General features: G+C 38.2%; 1 protein-coding gene and 1 pseudogene across 1 annotated transcript in view; both read left to right on the top strand.

The window, feature by feature from the left end:
* LOC139168589 (scavenger receptor cysteine-rich domain-containing protein DMBT1-like) overlaps positions 1–18,855 on the top strand; it is a 100,948-nt gene that overhangs the window by 40,930 nt on the left and 41,163 nt on the right. Inside the window, exons 26-36 of the mRNA XM_070754212.1 lie at positions 5,782–5,873; positions 6,565–6,879; positions 7,831–7,851; positions 8,010–8,054; positions 8,760–8,834; positions 9,977–10,003; positions 10,597–10,623; positions 16,184–16,222; positions 17,331–17,357; positions 18,278–18,616; positions 18,738–18,776. Of these exons, the coding sequence (XP_070610313.1) occupies positions 5,782–5,873; positions 6,565–6,879; positions 7,831–7,851; positions 8,010–8,054; positions 8,760–8,834; positions 9,977–10,003; positions 10,597–10,623; positions 16,184–16,222; positions 17,331–17,357; positions 18,278–18,616; positions 18,738–18,776 (1,046 nt within the window). The remainder of the gene's footprint in view (positions 1–5,781; positions 5,874–6,564; positions 6,880–7,830; positions 7,852–8,009; positions 8,055–8,759; positions 8,835–9,976; positions 10,004–10,596; positions 10,624–16,183; positions 16,223–17,330; positions 17,358–18,277; positions 18,617–18,737; positions 18,777–18,855) is intronic.
* LOC139168315 (unconventional myosin-IXa pseudogene) lies at positions 10,886–15,815 on the top strand (annotated as a pseudogene).

Here is an 18,855-nt window from a genome sequence, read left to right as displayed (position 1 = left end):
AAGCATAATGCCAAAACTTCCCTAGATTTGCCCTTGCATTTTGTAACATCATGAATGCTTATTGTTCTGTGTGTATGAATGATCGCATCATGAAAACTGCGCATGCCCATAGCAAAAGTTGCATAGAGATAACATTCCTATAAGAAAGCTGGCTGAGAAGAAGTTTGATTTTGCCTGATGGTATTGTATGGTATTGGATTGTATCGAAGGATTGTTTGGAGACTTTTGATGCATTGGCTTCTTCCTCTCCTACAATAGTCTCTGATTATCTTTGAAACCTTACCCCAATGCAACACTTACCTTGGTTCAAATCAACATTGCAAATCAGACTACTCAATGAAAGGAGATGCCAGGGAAGGTTGAAAAACAAAACGGATCCAAATTTCTAGTAGGTATCATATCCTAATTATGGCTATATTCATTAATGTGTATCATAGGCTTTATGATCAAAATGTCTACATTTTTGCATTATTCATAATACTAGATTAAAGTGGTAAAAAGGAAAAAGATAAAAATTTCATATATCAATATTAACAGAGTGCTAATGTAGAGTGAATTAATATAACACAACATCAACATGTGTTATTTGTTATTACATTTGTTAAAACATGTTAACATCCCTATATTAATATAGCATTAAAAATAAGAGTAAATACTAGAAATGGAAAGAAGAATGAAAATGTTGTTTTAAGCAAAACAATTCAAGAAATTACCATGGATCTCTTCTTTGCTCTCCCCTTGAAGATGATTAATTTATTTATTTGTAGCCCTCCTTTATCACTTTTTACAAATCGCCCAAACCAGCAAACATATACATCTTCCTTCTATTATTTTTGCAATAATAACAATCCTATGAGATAAAATGGGCTGAGAGAAAAAAGTGAGTGGCCCAAAATCACTTAGCTAACTTTCATGGTTAAGATTGGACTTGAACTTATGCTATCCCACTTTCTAGCCTGGTGCCTTAATCACATGTGTACAACACAAACATCAACAATTCACATCAGCCTTCCACCCTTCTGAGGTGGGTAAAAATGAGGATCCAAATTGTTGGGAGCAATATGCTGATTCTGTAAACTGCTTAGAGAGGGCTGTAAAAGCACTATGAAGCGGTATACAAGTCTAAATGCTAACTATTGCTAATTCATTACTATAAATTAGATATGTTTCTAATGCCATAATGTGGAATAGCTTAACTTTAGAATTTGAGGGTGCTTCATTACTGGAGGTTTTTAAGAAGAGACTGGACAGCCACTTATCTGAAATGGTATAGGGCAGTGATGGCGAATCTTTTTTTCCTCGCGTGCTGAAAGCACGTGAGCACCCTAGCAGCCTACTGGAATGTTAATCTCATGACAAATACATCTAGGTAACATTTTATTTATTATTTATTTATTTATTTTATTCGATTTTTATGCCGCCCTTCTCTTTAGACTCAAGGAGACCTACAACATGTTGGCAATAGCACTTTTTAACAGAACTAGGCTATTGCCCCCACAATCCGGGTCCTCATTTTACCCACCTCGGAAGGATGGAAGGCTGAGTCAACCTTGAGCCGGTGGTGAGATTTGAACCGCTGACCTACAGATCTACAGTCAGCGTCAGTGGTCTGCAGTACAGCACTCTACCTGCTGTGCCACCCAAAAATGAATAAAACAGGACAGTTACATTTTGTTCTTTTTTCTATGTTTAATTTGTACTTGTGCATCAAGTTTCTTTGTTTGTTTATCAAAGTTATAAACTTTCTGTCTCCAAAAGATCCTCCTGGGGAGGGCAAAAACAGCTCCCCCCCCCCCCAGGAATTCTGGAGGCCAGAAATGGCCTGTTTACCAACTTCTGGTGGGCCTAGTAGGCTCGTATTTCACCCTTCCCAAGCTCTAAAGGCTTTCCTGGAGCTGGGTGAAGGTAAAAAAACACCCCCCTTCAGCCCCCCAGAGGCTCCCTGGAAGCTAAAAATGTCACCCCCCTCCCAGAGTGTCTGTGCGAGCCAAAAATCAGCTGGCAAGCACACATATGTACGTTGGAGCTAAGCTAGGGCAATGGCTCGCATACCAGCAGATATGGCTCTGCGTTCCACTTGTGGCATCCATGCCATAGGTTTGCCATCACTGCTCTAGAATCATCATATAGTCACTTCTACACCCTAAACAAGCTCTCCTATATAAGTCTGCCGCTGTACCCCATTTCTCTGCAGCTGCCCCCCAAAACTCTTTGCTTTTAGGAATAAATATTTCTCCTTTCCTTACAACTGTCTGGATCTCATTTGTATTCTTGAACAACCCTAGTTTTAGGTGGAACCCCAAATTATTCTTCTAATATTGATTAGTTAGAATTAATAGATATTACTGAGGTTTTTAAAAATGTATTCTTTTGTTAGCTACAATGATTTAAATATTGCATAGCTTATGTTGCTAGTTAAGTAGGGTTACATGGGGTGTCAGCTTGTCATATGTATTTAATTTGTTCAGCTTGCAATGTTGATCCGCACAGAAAGAGAAAAGGAAATGTATTTAATTGAAATGCGGAAAGGAAAAAGCACTTAAGAAAAGAACAGTTAGTTCCCAAGTCTCAATCTACCTGTCACAGTTATGTCATAAACATGGCCTTCAACTTTTACATAGGCTCTTTGTTTTACTTGGAAGTTAGATGGAGGTTTTTAAACTAGACATTATTATAATAATAAACTCCATAAACATGCCAAATCCACAAAGGTCACCCTTGGAGGAAATTTTCTCTACTTTTGCATTTTAAAATCATATATTTCAGATTAGTGACTAACCATTTCATTTGTTCTTTTACAAAATTTACTGCTTGTGCAAGAAGACAAAATTTGTTATTCATTACGGTGGCAATTTTCTTAAAAATAAGTTGATCCTACAATTATTTGAACGTAGCACATCATTGTTTGTATATTAATATGGTAAAGAGTTACAGCAAAAGAAATAATTAAACAGGATTTAGATCTTAGTTCTCAAATCCAAAACATCTGGGAATGTATATCAGATCAGTGTTTTGTTTATTTTGATATAAGGAAAACATGAGGACATACTGCAAATAAAATTCAGAATAGTATGATGGCAGTATAGTTTGCAAAATAGGTGTATCTGTTCATAGTGAACAGCACATGTCTATGAATATTATGACTGAATGAACAGTTCTAAGGCCAAACATATCACTGAATGACAATTCCAAGAAGGTCCTGGGTAGCTTATTGAAAGGGCTGCTGGGAGTTGTAGTTCATCAACTTATGGAAAAGCATGCTACTACTGCTGGCTTTCATTTTAAGTTGCGCACTAAAGGATCAAAGCTGTTTGCAATTTAATGTAATATAGAAGAGAAAGATGAATTTCATCAAGACCACAGGAAGGTAGGTTTGACTTTGATCCCCCAATTGAAGAAATCCTTCCTTCCATAAAAATTAGTTTAGAGAAAAAAGTTCTAAAATAAATGGCTGCTGTAGTTTCCAAGAACAGTAGGGGCGAAAACTGAAAGTCCTTCAATTCCCAACTTACAGAGATAATTCAATTTTCTTTAATTGGCCACTAACTTTTCAGAAAGGGAACTGCTTATTTAATTTGGCCATGTGATTTTAAGAATGCAAGATAAATTCTACTTGTGCAATTTCATATCTTGCTCTTTGACCTTTTTATCAGAAAGTCATTCCATATGGAACAGTAGTGCATACGGAAGCTTAGTAGATGGAATTCCACCATCCCAATAAATTGTTGTTTTTGTATATTCTAAGCAGGACATCAGTCTTGCAGTGAGGTTTACTTTGATCTGATTATGTACCATCAAGTTAATGTTAACTTTTAGCAAATGCATAACTACAGATGATCTTTGTATTAGCACCACAATTGAGCCCAGAATTTCTGTTGCTAAGTTAAACATATATTAAGTGAATTTGCCTCATTTTACAACCTTGCTTGTCTCATTTTATGACCTTTTGGTTGTTAAATGAATCAGTTAGTTAGTTAGTTAGTTAGTTAGTTAGTTAGTTAGTTAGTTAGTTAGTTAGTTAAGTTAGTTATATGGTTGTTAAGTGAAACTTACTTCCCCATTGATTTTGCTTGTCAGAAGGCAGCCAAAGGTGATCACAATTGCCATAAATATGTGTTATTTGCTAAGCATCTCAATTTTGATCATCTGACCATGTAAATGCTGCAATGGTCTTCAGTATGAAAAATGGTCATAGGCAGAGGTAGGCTGCTGCCCGGATGGTAGGAGGGACGCAGTGAGGTAGTGAAAATGGAGCTCCAGACCAGAGTACCCAATTTGCACTGAAAGATGTTGAAAGAAAATGCAGGCCATCCTGAATAAGCATTACTACCACAGTGTGGTAGTAAAAATCTTGGTAGCCCTTCACTGGTCATAGGTCACTGTTTTCACTATTGTTCTAACTTTGAATTGTTGTAACCTGTAAGTCAAGGACTACCTATATGCATTCTTCAAGCTGCCTAGGGCTTTAAAAATTGTGAATCTTATCAAACCTTTACATAAATATCACCTAAAATGTTCCACACAAGCCCTTAGTTATACAAAGAGAACCCAATTAAACAAATGAGTCAAAAACATTTTACTTCTTTATATTATATTTATTTACTGAGCAAAATGACCCAAAGCTACATATTTATAATTTAGCACACTATGGTTTAGAATGGAAATGAGTAACATACAGTACACTGTAGATTACATGCAAACACTGAAGCCTTTTGGAGTTCGGTGACCTGCACCAAACTTTGTATTTTCCTATTACTTTGAGGTTGGAAACATATGAAGTATTTTATATATATACAATCCTAAAGAAAATGACAATTGCATCTTGTTTTTTATCCTTAAAAAAAAAAACCACAAAAACCAATATCACAAATTGCAAAATACTTTTGTTGCTTTTCTGAAGAAAATATTTAAACAATCACAGTTCACTGTAACTTCTGTTGGAGAGGAGACTTACTTTAGATACTCAAGCCAACAGCAGAGATAGTATGCTTTTTCAAATGCATTATAAGTAATCTTCACTTAAGGATGGTAATTGGGAGCGAATTTCCATTGCTAAATGACAGGATATCACAAGCACAATATCACATGCTTGCACTGCTTAGCAATGGCATTTCTGTTTGCCCTCATTTAATGATTCACTGCAGGGTAATTCAGTGAGGACTTGACACTGATTTGACTTGTAGGAAGCCAGCAAATGGTGCAAATTATTACCAATGGTTGCAGGGGCATTAATTGACATAAATACAAAGAGAGGTCATAAAAGCCACTTATTCAGTATGTCCCATCATGTGTTTGAACAGTCACTGAATAAATAGTAGTTGTTAAAGGAGAACCACTTGCAGTTAAATATGTTTCTGGCCTATATCATCACAAACTTCAGTTGGGGATTTGTACCTCATATGCAAAGATCTCAGAACTCAGAAAGCCCAGTACTGCGTCAATGGTTCTAGCATGTTTCTCAGACATTGTATATAATTGGATAGCTTGGATGTGTATACACTTTGCCATTAACTTTAAAAAATGAACATTTCCTGGAGCAATTGCGTTAGATGTTATTGTATGTGATTACCAAGCTTTTCCATGAATATTGGAAACTTAGCCTCTTCCTCACTTCCCCCAAATAGTAGTTCTGTCTTCTGGACTAAATATTGTGAAATGAAAATATTATTAACTTCCTTGATACAGACTTAGGAGATGAAGATGGAAGATCAAATTGCATACTAACATTTTTCCTGTTTGGACTGGAGCATTTATAAATTCTCAAGTTTCCTGCTTCTTTAGATTAGCAAAACACAGTTTGAAATACAGTATGGGCCTCCAGAAACTCTTCCCTTGGATGCTGCTAATACATGCTGCATTTCTACAAGAATCAGGTATTGCACATATTATATTATATTATATTATATTATATTATTACATCATATTATATTATGATTACCGTGTTTCCCTGAAAATAAGACCCTGTCTTATATTTTTTTTGAACTCTGAAATAAGCTCTTGGGCTTATTGCCATACACTCAAAAGCCCGATAGGGCTTATTATCAGGGAATGTATTATTTTTGGGAAAACAGGGTACTATATAATTATATAATTAAATAATATGATACACAGTAATATTATAAAGCATGAATCAGCTGTGCTTGGATCAATGTTACCTCTTGATTCTATAAATTTGAATGCGCAGAAGCAAAATAATCAATGTACAAATCTTGTACAAAAAGTATAAGCCTTTGTGCTAATCAAAAGATGGTTTTCCTGAGACTTATGAAATAGCTGAACAACTTGTCTTTGGATGGTGCTAGCAATCATTGGTCAAGAAGTGCCCACAAAATTGCTCTCAGAGAATCCCTTTCGGTGACTTCTATCACCCAAATGAATCTACTCAGGAATTAAGGCATAATAAAACTACCATGAATCCATCACCTACCATGTTGACCTAAAGTTTTTATTTTGCAGATTATATTGTAGCATTTTGTTTTGTTTTTTAATTCAGAACAGAATTGAGCTGATCTGATTTTATTTTATCACAGCCACTTACAATAATATCATTTGTGTTTTTGAAAGGGACACAGGAACTACGCTTAGTAAATGGATGGAACAGATGTGCCGGAAGAGTAGAGGTTTATTTTAATGGAATTTGGGGGACTGTTTGTGACGACGGCTTTGATATAACCAATGCACATGTAGTGTGTAGACAACTTGCATGTGGCAATGCAACTATTGTGGTAGGATGGGCATACTTTAACCAAGGATCAGGGTACATCAGTCTGGATGATGTAAAATGCACAGGAAGTGAGCCCACCATCTGGGATTGTGTTCACGCTGGATGGTTCACTCATAACTGTGAACACAATGAGGATGTCGGTGTCATTTGCTCAGGTATCATTTCTCTGTATATTTATATATGATGCAGATCTTTAAAAATGAAACCAAGCCAGATATCTCAACTAAAAAGTTACTAGAGGAATGACTAAAAGTAGAGCATTTAGTCAATGTTCAATATTTGATCAAGTAATCTGAATTAGTACCCAAAGTTGAAGAAATAGGACTACAATACATACAGGGTTTGTCTGAAATGCAGAATTAATGAAATTAGTAAATCATTATTCTTATAAGCTAAGAATATGTGTTCTATTTAAGAAAAGGTAACAGCTCCTTCAGATTAAACTCAACTCCTTGTACAGTATAACTAAATTAACATATTGACTTTACTATTGATTTATTTGGGGCATATATTTTAAAATTTCTCAGTCTAGCCTAAAACTCTGTGACATCGCATACAAATATTAAATAAGTCAAACCCTGTTTAGTCTTTTTTAGATCAACCATGTGAGTTAAGTGCTGGTCTCTATTTGGTCAATGCCTATTAAGAAACATATATGCAATTGTTTCCTAAACCAGAAAGTTTATAAATGGCAAGTGAACAAACATTAGTCATGTACCATAATCAAGATGAAACAATCCATGATGTCTCAAAGTGGACTATTATAGTCTTTCTAATTGACTATTAATGGCAAGTTATTTGTTGTTTACAAATGGGAATGCAATAGCTTAAGCAAGAGAACAAGTAACTAATCATAATGCCATCACTCTGTATTGGTTAGTAAGTTTATAGTCCTGTTAATTTGAGCATAAATTATGATGCTAATTGCAGTTTCAGTTAATCTGATTGGATCATAACCATCATAAGCATCCACAAGAGATGAAAATGCAAGTGATTTCTTGTAACTGAAAGTTTAAATTTTCATAAAATTAATATGTGACAATATTGTACATTGCAGCAATAAAATTAAATAACATTATCAACATTTTCTGTCTCTTTGTTAAAAGATGCTGAATTACTACCAACAGGTAAGTCTCTTTATTTGCCCTGGGTTAAAATGAGAGCGGGTTGATTTTTCTTAAATCCATAACCATTCTGGAGAATCATAGATATTATTTTGTTCATTGACTCTATATAAATTGAAAATGTGGCTTCTCTGAAATGGGTTTTTTTTTCCTGATGACAGGCAGTACAAAAATACCAACCCCAACTCCATTTGCTACATCCAATGGTAAGAGGATTACCTGTAATGCTGAATGTAAAGACCAGACTAGGCCCAATGTTATTGCCCAAAATGGTTTGAATGTACATAACTGATTATGATGCAGATTGAAATGTAATTTTGTACAGGTAATTTTCATTTTCCTGTAATGAACTGCCTTGTTTGTGTAACATAGTGTACAGTATCAGACTGTCATTTTTAATATTTTTTTATACTTCCCAAAGAATAAAATCTGAGAGAATCTGAGAGAATTGCTGATCATGTTCAGTTTTGCCACTTTAAAAATTCTAAGAAGCTAGTTCAGTGCTCCACCAAATAGTTTTATATCATCAAAATGAGGGAGGAAAAGATGAAAAACATCCAGCTAGCTGACACTTTGCAGCTTGACAAAGGTGCTTGCTTTATTTTTTTCCAAGAGGCAATGGACTTTCTGGCGTTGCCTTTTGGGATGGGGGCAACAACTTGGAAACCTACTATAGATGACAGAAAGGTCTTTAAATTTTACTTGTTCCCATTTTGTCTGGGGGACTGAAAGGGAGCTACAAAGGCTAGAATTCTCATTACAGAACCATGAAGTCTGTCTCTAATGGAGATAGAGAAATATAGCTTCTACAAACAAACAAAGCTGGTACACAGAATGCACAGCAAAAGGAAAATATTAGTGCCAGTTGCTTGCCTACCAAGTTAAACTCTAAAATGTATTGTTTTTATCAGCCCTTTCTACAACCTTTGTAGATATGACTACACAGGATCTGACTACACAGGATCTGACTACACAGGAAATAAAAGGTATTTCTTATATGCTGAAATATATTTACCTTTGTGTGTGTGTTCTGTTCTACAAATGATTATGATTAATATTGAGACATTTGTAACTCCTGTTTTCTACACTTGGGCGTATTATTTTTTTAAGTGGACAATATTTGCATCAAAATAAAACATAACAGTCTGTTGGGCAAAATTCAATTATCATTTATATTCAACAAAATAAAACTGATCAGTTATTTCATTGCCTAGTACCCAGAGACTAGAATTTGAAAAAAAAACCTCTTATGTAACTATTTGCTGAATAGTATTAATGTTGTGGTTTTTACATTAAATCAAGTTCCTTCATTGCAAAACATTATTAATACTCCCCCATTACTCAGAGGAAGAGCTTACTTTCTATGGTTTTTTTTCATAGAAACACTTTCCCTTACAACAATAATCCAATTATACTTAATAAGTACCGATTGACCCTGAAAACAGTAATCTCTCAATACTATAAACAGTAATCTCTCAATACTAAAAATCAACAGGGATCAGTTCCTATACTTTAAGTCAGGTTTGCTATTTTATTTAATATTAGATTTATTATTGATTGATTGATTGATCTATCACATTTCACAAGAGGGTCACGTTTACTTCATTATATCAAATTAAATAATAAAAAAGTATAAAATAAAAGATTATTATAATAATGGCAATACAATACAACCCTGTAATTCATCCCCATCATTCTGCCATCTTCATCCAACTTGCTTTTCACTGAAAGGAAGCTTCCAAAGTCTCTACTTCCATTTTTGAATGATCCAAGAAAAACACTAAAGATTTGTACATTAGGTAGCAGACTAGCCTTAAACCTGTATGGTCTTAAAAACTCATTTAGCTAATAAGCAAATAAGGGCCAATTATAGTCTCAATACAAAAAAGGAACAGGGATCAGTTCCTATACTTTGAGCTAGGTTTCCTATTTTATTTTAGATTAGATTTATTATTGATTGATTGAATGACCTATCACATTTCACACTTTTGCTTCACTATATCAAATTAAAGAATACAAAAGTATAAAATAAAATATTATGATAATAATGGCAATATAATACAACCCCGTAATTCATCCTCATCATTCTGCCATCTTCATTCACAGAAGTTATTTCTTCTATTTTTAGGTACTGCTGTCACCACATCAGCACCTAGTATGTATTTTCTTAAATTTCTTTTTACTTAACATCTTGTATCATAATTTAAGGCAGTGCTTCTCAATTTTTTCCTGTTATCCCCCCCCCAGGAAGAAGTAAACATATTTGCATGCCCCCCCCCCCCAACTCTCCACCAAGAGGTGTCTTCTGGCCTACCCTGCCTGACCTGCCATTCCCAAATTGTGCCCCATTGCAAGATGCACATCTTACCTGACACTTGTACTAGTACCTCTATTGTGTTCCTCAACGTTGTGCCCAGGGCAGCCCATTCTAAAGGAAAACATCTTGCAAGTTCGAGAAGTTTGATTGAACTCACAAGATGTTTTCTTTTACAATAGGCTGCTCTGGACACAACGCCAAGGAATGCGATGGAGGTACCGGTACAAGTGTCAAGTAGGATGCATGTCCTGATCCCTGTGACAAAAAAAAGCACAGTCCCCTGGGTTACAACCCCACCCCCCGGCATTGCTCCGCATCCCCCAAGGTGGTCCTGGCCCACTATTTGAGAAGCACTGACTTAATCATAATTAAGTCAACATCTTCATAATTCTGCCGTCTTCACTCACAGAAGTTATTTTTTCTATTTTTAGGTCCTGCTGTCACCACATCAGCACCTAGTATGTATTGTCTTAAATTTCTTTGTACTTAAAATATTGTATCATAATTTAAGGGGTAATAGAATCAACAATGTCTTTAACAAGATAGAGGAAAAATAAGATTTATCCAACTTGCTTTTCCCTGAAAGGAAACTTCCAAAGTCTGCACATAACGTCCATTTGTGAATGATCCAAGAAAGACACCAAAGATTTGTACATTAGCTACTAAATTAGCCCTAAGCATATATGCTCTTAAAACCACATTTAGGCAAAGGGAGTTTAAATCACAGATCACTTCCTGAACATGAGACAGGCTGCTGCGATCATACAGTATTGTTGGCATCATTATCAGAGAAGGAAGCAAGCTGAAACACAGGAAGAATTCCTGGATCATTCAGCCTTTTTAGAGCAAGCTGCTGTGGTCGTTCAGGCATCCTGGTGAGGTTACCTGGAACGACGAATGTTCCAGCAGATGCAGATTGCAGCTTTCATTATCCAGAGATCTTGGTGGGACTGCTTAAGACGTAGGCATGCTGCGGCAACCTCTATCCGGGCGCACTGGCAGAGGACTCTCTACAGGGCCAAAAGAAACAAAATCATTTTGTTGCAAGCAGCCTATAGAGGCTACAAAGCACGGCAGAGGTTTACCACATTAAGGGAGCAGCAATTGAGTGAAGTCTCACTAATGTATATACTAACAAGTAAAGATGACAAATTAATAGTAGGGTATAACTCTGATATTAAGGATTTAGACCCTTCTGAATGGGAAGGGAATTCATTGGAAAACAGAGTGAAAGCTGTATAAAACAGCACATCCATTATGGACAATAGAATAGATCCATCCAATTCCTTGTACCAGCATCATGAAAGGGCAAACAGCCAGAGCAGAATGAGCATGGAAGAGGAAGTTCTTGTCAGAGAAAGACCAAAGTCCCTGGAAGATCTCAACCCCCAAAAAGGAGTCCTTGCAAAGCAAGTGAATCGGCAGAACTGGAACAAGCCATTTTTACCTTGGAGTTGCTGACGGTTTGATCCACTAGTGGAACTTTTCCATCAGAGGAGCACCAGTTGTCCCCTGACTTTGCTTCTGAAGGGATGCTTTCTTCTCGAAGAACTCCAGAGAGTAAAAGCTCTTGCAGAAGTCTAGAGAATCTAATCCGGGACCCCCTCTCGTCTCTGGATCACAGTGTACATCCCACAGAATCACTACATGATAGTTCCTGCTGCTACTATAAATAAAACTATGACAGAGAGAAAGACGTCGATCTCAAGTTCTGAATTACTTGACTCCCTTTCTGTTAAAGAGAGGTCGTCGGTTTGTGATTCTTACAACATCTCCAACAAGTATACAAGGGAATCATTCATTTCTAATAGCTTGCCTATATTTTATCTTCTGCAACAGGACAAGTTGAAAGTTGGCCAATCAGTGAGGGACAATAATCTAAGAAACAAACAAATGGAAATGGGGATCAATTTTTCCCCCAGGCACCCAAACAATTCCTCAAATGGAAAGGACTATACAGAGCACAGCCTTACACAATAATGGTCAAATGTCCAGCAGTGGAGAATTCCCAGCTGTTACAGCTACAGAAATGCATCTCTCAAATACAGTTATTGAAAAGTTGGAGAAGTTAAATGTTGAGACAGAAAAACGCCAGAAACGAAAACAGATAGAGAATGAAAAAGAGATGATGGAGCAAATACAACAGCAGACAGAAATTTTGGAGAAGCAGCATAAAGTTTTTAAAGAGCTTCAGAGACAAGAGAATGAGCAGAATCAGATTCGGGATTCTTGCCATGGAGCCCCTCTCACCTCACCAAAGAAAATGGACAGAGGTCCACTTCTACTCATCGCCCATCCTCAAGTCAAGGGACAACTAAGACTTGAAACAAATTCAATTCAATTCAATTTATTAGATTTGTATGCCGCCCCTCTCCGTAGACTCGGGGCGGCTCACAACAATAATAATACAGTATATGACAAATCTAATAATTAAAAGTCACTAAAACCCCTTATTAAAAAGAAAACATGCACACAACATAACATGCATAAACTGTATAGGCCCGCGGGAGATGTCTCAGTTCCCCCATGCCTGGCAGGAGAGGTGGGTTTTAAGAAGTTTACGAAAGACAAGGAGGGTGGGAGCAATTCTAATCTCTGGGAGGAGCTGGTTCCAGAGGGTCAGGGCCGCCACAGAGAAGGGTCTTCCCCTGAGTCCCGCCAGATGACATTGTTTAGTCAACGGGACCCGCAGAAGGCCAACTCTGTGGGACCTAACTGGTCGTGCGGCAGAAGGGAGTCTCGGAGATATTCTGGCCCAATGCCATGAAGGGCTTTATAGGTCATAACCAACACTTTGAATTGTGACCGGAAACTGATTGACAACCAATGCAGAAGCTTCCTCATCAGTGGGCCTTAAATCTCCTATGGGTCCCCAAAAAGGAAGCCCCCCAATTTGCCAGACAGACCTGAAGGATAAAATCCCAGAGAAAAACAAAAGACAGACTCCAGTCATCCTGGAATCTGTTGGAACAGATTGGTTGAATTTGCAAATAGGTACTGAGTCTCGGGAAAGAGTCACCAATCTACCTGGGAGGGAAAAACAGTTCAGACTGCCTCAAATTCCCAGCCAGGGCAAGGAAAGCTCTTCTAAGGAAACTATAATTGGTTCCATTTTCTTTACACCAAAGGATGCTCATTTGGGCAATACTTTGAATAAAGGATCTTCAGCACCTCTACTTCTTCCAAAAGAAGAACAGAAAAAGCCACTGAAACTTCCCAAAACAGATAGAGGAGAGCAGGTTGCTCGACCAGTCCATAGAAAGAAAGCCCACATGGCACGGAGATACTCAAATTTCTTGACTTAGGGGTGCTTTTGCTGATTGGGAGGGGCATACAGAGGAAGAGGATTGCGATGCCGATCTTGAATTCCTTTGCTCCTTTGAGCATCTACCTTATCTTGAGCCAAGTTGTGCAGTCAGGCTTGGGCAGCCCTGTCATAATGACTCTGAAATGATGTTGCAACTTTCTGCATCCAACGAAGGCCAAACAAAGCTTCACAAAACAATGTCACAAGGAGAGATTGGAAAGCTGCCAGTTGCCCAGAAGATCGTAGCCATGGACAGAAGATCTCAAAGAGCCAAGATGAGATTTTGGGGGAAAGGAAGGCAGGGGGAGAAGAAGATAAGTAGGGAGAAGCTTGCTACTCAGTCAGAGCTGCTGGAACTGTATCCTGACCAAGATGCATCAGGAAGAGACATGATTCCAGGTCTACAGCTTGAAGAAGAGCTGAGTCCTCAAAGGAGTCTTGACCTGTCGGGCATCTATCGAAGGGGATGAAAGAAAACAAAGAGCCATCTCCAAAAGTCAAGCGAAAACGCAGCCTGAAAATTAACACTGTAACTATGGAACCTGCACAATGGCAGAACAACACTCTTCAAATCATAACAAGTGCCAGTGACTTGAAAAGCATGGACGAGTTCCTCTTGAAAAAGATGAATGATTTGTATAGTGAAGTCTGTAAGAAGGACAATGTTGTGGAGATGGTATTTTAAAAAGCTTTGAAAGAGTTCCAGCAAAATATCTTCAGTTTCTACTCTTCTGCTTTGGCAATGGGTGATGGGAAGAGCATCCACTACAAGGATTTCTATGCGCTGTTTGAGCAGATTCTAGAGAAAACCATGAAACTTGAACAGAGGAACTGGAGTGAATCCCCCGTAAGGGTTTGGGTCAATACATTTAAGGTATTTCTGGATGAATACATGACAGAATATATGCCTTTGGATTATTCTACTGCAAAGGTGACAAAAACAGAAAATAAGAAGACACGAAAGAAGGAAACAGACATAGTAGAAGAACACAATGGCCACATTTTTAAGGCTACTCAATATAGCATCCCTACCTACTGTGAATTCTGTTCTTCCTTGATATGGATCATGGACAGGACCGCTGTTTGCAAATTGTGTAAATACGCTTGCCACCGAAAGTGCTGCCAGAGGACCACAACAAAATGCTCCAAAAGGTATGACCCAGAGCTTTCTTCATGACAGTTGGGAGTCGAACTCTCTCACCTGACCAGCGAAGAACGGATTGTGCCAATAGTGTTTGAAAAACGAACCAGCTACATAAAAATGCATGCTTTGTATACAGAGGGCATTTACCGGAAATCTGGATCAACAAATAAGATCAAAGAGTTACGGCAGGGCCTTGACACAAACATTGAACGAGTGAATCTCGATGACTACAACATCCATGTCATTGCCAATGTGTTCAAGCAATGGCTGAGGGATTTGCCTAATCCTCTCGTAACATTTGAACTCTATGAAGAATTTTTGCGAGCCATGGGTTTGCAGGAGTGGAAAGAGGCCATCTGCGGTGTCTACTCAGTCATCGATCAGCTTTCCCGAACTCATCTTAATACCTTGGAAGTCTGATCTTTCACCTTGTCAGGATTCCTCTACAAGAAGAAACTAATCGAATGATGGCTAATGCACTAGCCATTATCTTTGCTCCCTGTATCCTCCATTATCCAGACACCACTGACCGTCTGCAGAGTGCTCAGGATATCAGTAAAACCATCAGTTGTATAGAGTTTATTGTTGTTGAACAGATAAACAAATACTGGGCCCGTCTCAAGGATATCAGCAACCTGGAGTTTGCAGAAAACAAAGCAAAGAGCCAGCTGTCCTTGATCCACAGATCAATGGGCAAAGGGCGTTTACGCCGAGGCACTTATCCAAGCCCTACATCCACAGCGGGAGTCTGGTTGCCTTCTATGGGGGATACTCCTGAAGAGACCCTGAGCAGCGAGGAGGCCATGGAGATGGATGTCACCAAACAGCAGCAAGTAACCAGGTAACAGGAGGAGAAAATACTGGCAGAGCAAATGGAGAGCCTACAAAAAGAGAAGGAACAACTAACTTTTGAGATGCTAGCACTAGAGCTCAGAGCCTCTGATGATGAAACCTTTGAGTTTTAGGCTTCGATTGGCACCGCTGACAGTTCTGAAAAGTTGAACTTTGATTCCGAAGGAGCTATTTCGAACAAATCAGGCAGAGGTTTAACCTTAAACCTTACTAGATTAGCCCAAACCATGTATGCTCTTAAACCCCTTGGTTGTTGTTACCAAGGCAGAAAGTGTCTTGGTAAAAACAACAAGCTCATTGACTCTAAGGTTGATGATTGGAGAAAACAAATGCCAGGGTCCTCTTGAAATCTTTTACAATGGGAACTGGGATGACGTTTGGGACGTAGAAGATGCAAAGATTGTATGCAGACAGAATGCCTGTGGAGACATTATGAATGCCACCATAGAATCCTCTTTTGGGAAAGGCACTGGCAGCATCCTCCTAGAACAGGTTCAGTGCAAAGGGAATGAATCAGCTATAGAAGAGTGGTTCAGTTCAGACTGGGGGATTCATCAGTGTAACCACAAGGAAGATGCTGGTATCATTTGCTCAGGTAACCATCTCCACTGTTGTTGGTACAAAATGATTTCATAGGAGCCTTCATAGCACAATGTTATTAATGCTCCCTATCAATCAGAGGAAGAGCTTACTTTCTGTATTTTTTTTTTCATAGAAACAGTTTCCCTTACAACACAGACTCCCACTATAATTAGTAAGTATTCATTGTCTCTGAAAACAGTAAATGGTGTATTTGAGAACTGATCTCATTTTGCATAGAATCCGCTCTTGATGAATGATGCCATGCACCTTGGGGCGTTCATAACTGTTGTCACAAGGAAGATTCTGGGGTCATTTGCTCAGGTAATATGAGCTGATTCAGTTTTAATAAAATTATTAGAGTATGTTTCAGTACATTCATGTGAAGTGAGACCTGGTAGACTATGGAGTATACATCTCTGACTAAATAAAATACGGGGATTTACTCTTTTTCTTCTTCAACCTATGGAAGCCTCTTACTGTAAATCACATGCTTTTCAACTGTTTTCCCATATAGCTTTTATATTCAGAGCTCTGAAATGTCTCTGAAGAGTTCAGTGATGCAAAGCTATAGAAATTACAATCCACCTTCACCAGCAGAACTTAGTTATAATGTGGCTAGAGATTTATGTTTATTTTAAGAATGAAAGGTCGGCTGATATTTTTTTTGTTTGAAATGCTGCATTGCATTGATTATCTTGAGTAGATTGGCTTATGGGCAGTGCTTGCTTATTGACCAAATGGTAATAGCAATGAAAAGTGAGACTTTCAACAGGTCCTTGAAGATATGGTTTGTGCAGGTCCCCTGTGATCCTTTGGACACTTGGCAACTGGTATTCGTTCACTACCGTCACAGCATCCTGGAGTGATGTGATTGCCATTTACAACCTTCATAGCCAACTTCCAATAAAGTCTATGAAAAAGGCCAAAATAAGTTGCAAGTCATGTGATGTGTGATCACACAACTTAATAATTGAGATGGAAGGCTCGCTTGCAGTCAGCAAATAAGCGCCTTCTATACTTTCAGTAGTAACAAGGAACAGGGATCAGTTCCTATACTTTGAGCTAGGTCTGTTATTTTATTTTAGAATAGATTTATTATGGACTGAATGATTGATTGATCTATCACATTTCACACCTTTATTTCATCATATCAAGTTAAAGAAGAATAGAAAAGTATAAAGGAAAAGATTATGATAATAATGGCAATATAATACAACCCCGTAATTCATCCTCATCATTCTGCCATCTCCACTAACAGAAATTAATTCTTCTATTTTTAGGTACTGCTGTCACCACATCAGCACCTAGTATGTATTTTCTTAAATTTCTTTGTACTAAAAATCTTGTATCATCATTTAAGGCAGTGCTTCTCAATTTTTTCCTGTTATGCTCCCAAGGAAGAAGTAAATATTTCGCACCCCAACCCCCAACGCTCCACCGAGGCGCATCTTGAAGCCCACCCTGCCTGACTATTATTCCCAAATTGCGCCCAGTTGTGAGATGCATATCCTACTTGACACTTGTACCAGTACCTCCGTTGTGTTCCTCAGTGTTCTGCCCAGGGCAGCCCAATCTAAAGGAAAACATCTCGTAAGTTCGAGAAGTTTGATCGAACTCACAAGACGTTTTCTTTTACAACAGGCTGCCCAGGACACAATGCTGAGGAATGCGATGGAAGTACTGGTAGTAGTGTCAAGTAAGATGCATGTCCGGCTCCCTGCGACAAAAAAAAGCACGGTCCCCAGGGTTACAAGCCCCCCCCCCCCCCCCCCCGGCATAGCTCCACATCCCCTGAGGAGGTGCCGTCCCACTGTTTAAGATGCACTGACTTAACTGGAAATAGAAGCAGCAAAGTCTTTTACAAGATAAAGAAAAATAAGATTCATCCTATTTGTTTTTCACTGAAAGGGAGTTTCCAAAGTTTATACATCCATTTGTGAAAGATCCAAGAAAACTCCCAAAGAATTATACATTAGCTGCTAGATCAGCCCTAAACATGTATGCTCTTAAAAACTCATTTAGCTAAAGGGTGTTTAGATCACAGACCACGATATTGATTGTTGTACACATATACATGCATGCACTTAGATATACGCATGCAGAATGTTACCTCACAAAAAATTCCAGTTAGTAAATCCTGATACATCTCTTTAAAATGAACCCTGTAAGAATCCATGTAACATTTCACTGGGACAAACTGCTGTTTATATTCTTTTGACAATTGCAGAAAGTGACTTGGCAACAACAACAAGCTCATTGACTGTAAGGTTGATGAATGGAAAAAACAGATGCCAGGGTCGCCTTGAAATCTTTTACAATGGGAACTGGGGAACAGTCTGTGATGATGGTTGGGACGTAGAAGATGCAAAGGTTGTATGCAGACAACTTGCCTGTGGAGAAGTTATCAACGCCACCACAGAAGCCTCTTTTGAGCAAGGCACTGGTCCCATCCACCTAGAACAGGTTCAGTGCAACGGGAATGAATCATCCATAGAAGAGTGCTCCAGTTCAGGCTGGGGGATTCATCAGTGCAACCACAAGGAAGATGCTGGTGTCTTTTGCTCAGGTAACCATCTCCACTGTTGTTAGTACAAAATGATTTCATAGGAGGCTTCATAGCACAACGTTATTAATGCTCCGTTATCACTCAAAGGAAGAGCTTACTTTCTGTATTTTTTTCCCCATAGAAACAGTTTCCCTTACAACAAAGACTCCCACTATACTTAGTAAGTATTGTTTGTCTCTGCAAACAGTAAATGGTGTATTTGAGAACTGATCTCATTTTGCATAGAATCCGCTCTTGAT

Source organism: Erythrolamprus reginae, chromosome 5, assembly GCF_031021105.1.
Source record: "Erythrolamprus reginae isolate rEryReg1 chromosome 5, rEryReg1.hap1, whole genome shotgun sequence".
Lineage (NCBI taxonomy): Eukaryota > Metazoa > Chordata > Lepidosauria > Squamata > Dipsadidae > Erythrolamprus > Erythrolamprus reginae.
The sequence above is the reverse complement of the archived record's forward strand: the minus strand, read 5'-3'. Positions and strand labels throughout refer to the sequence as shown.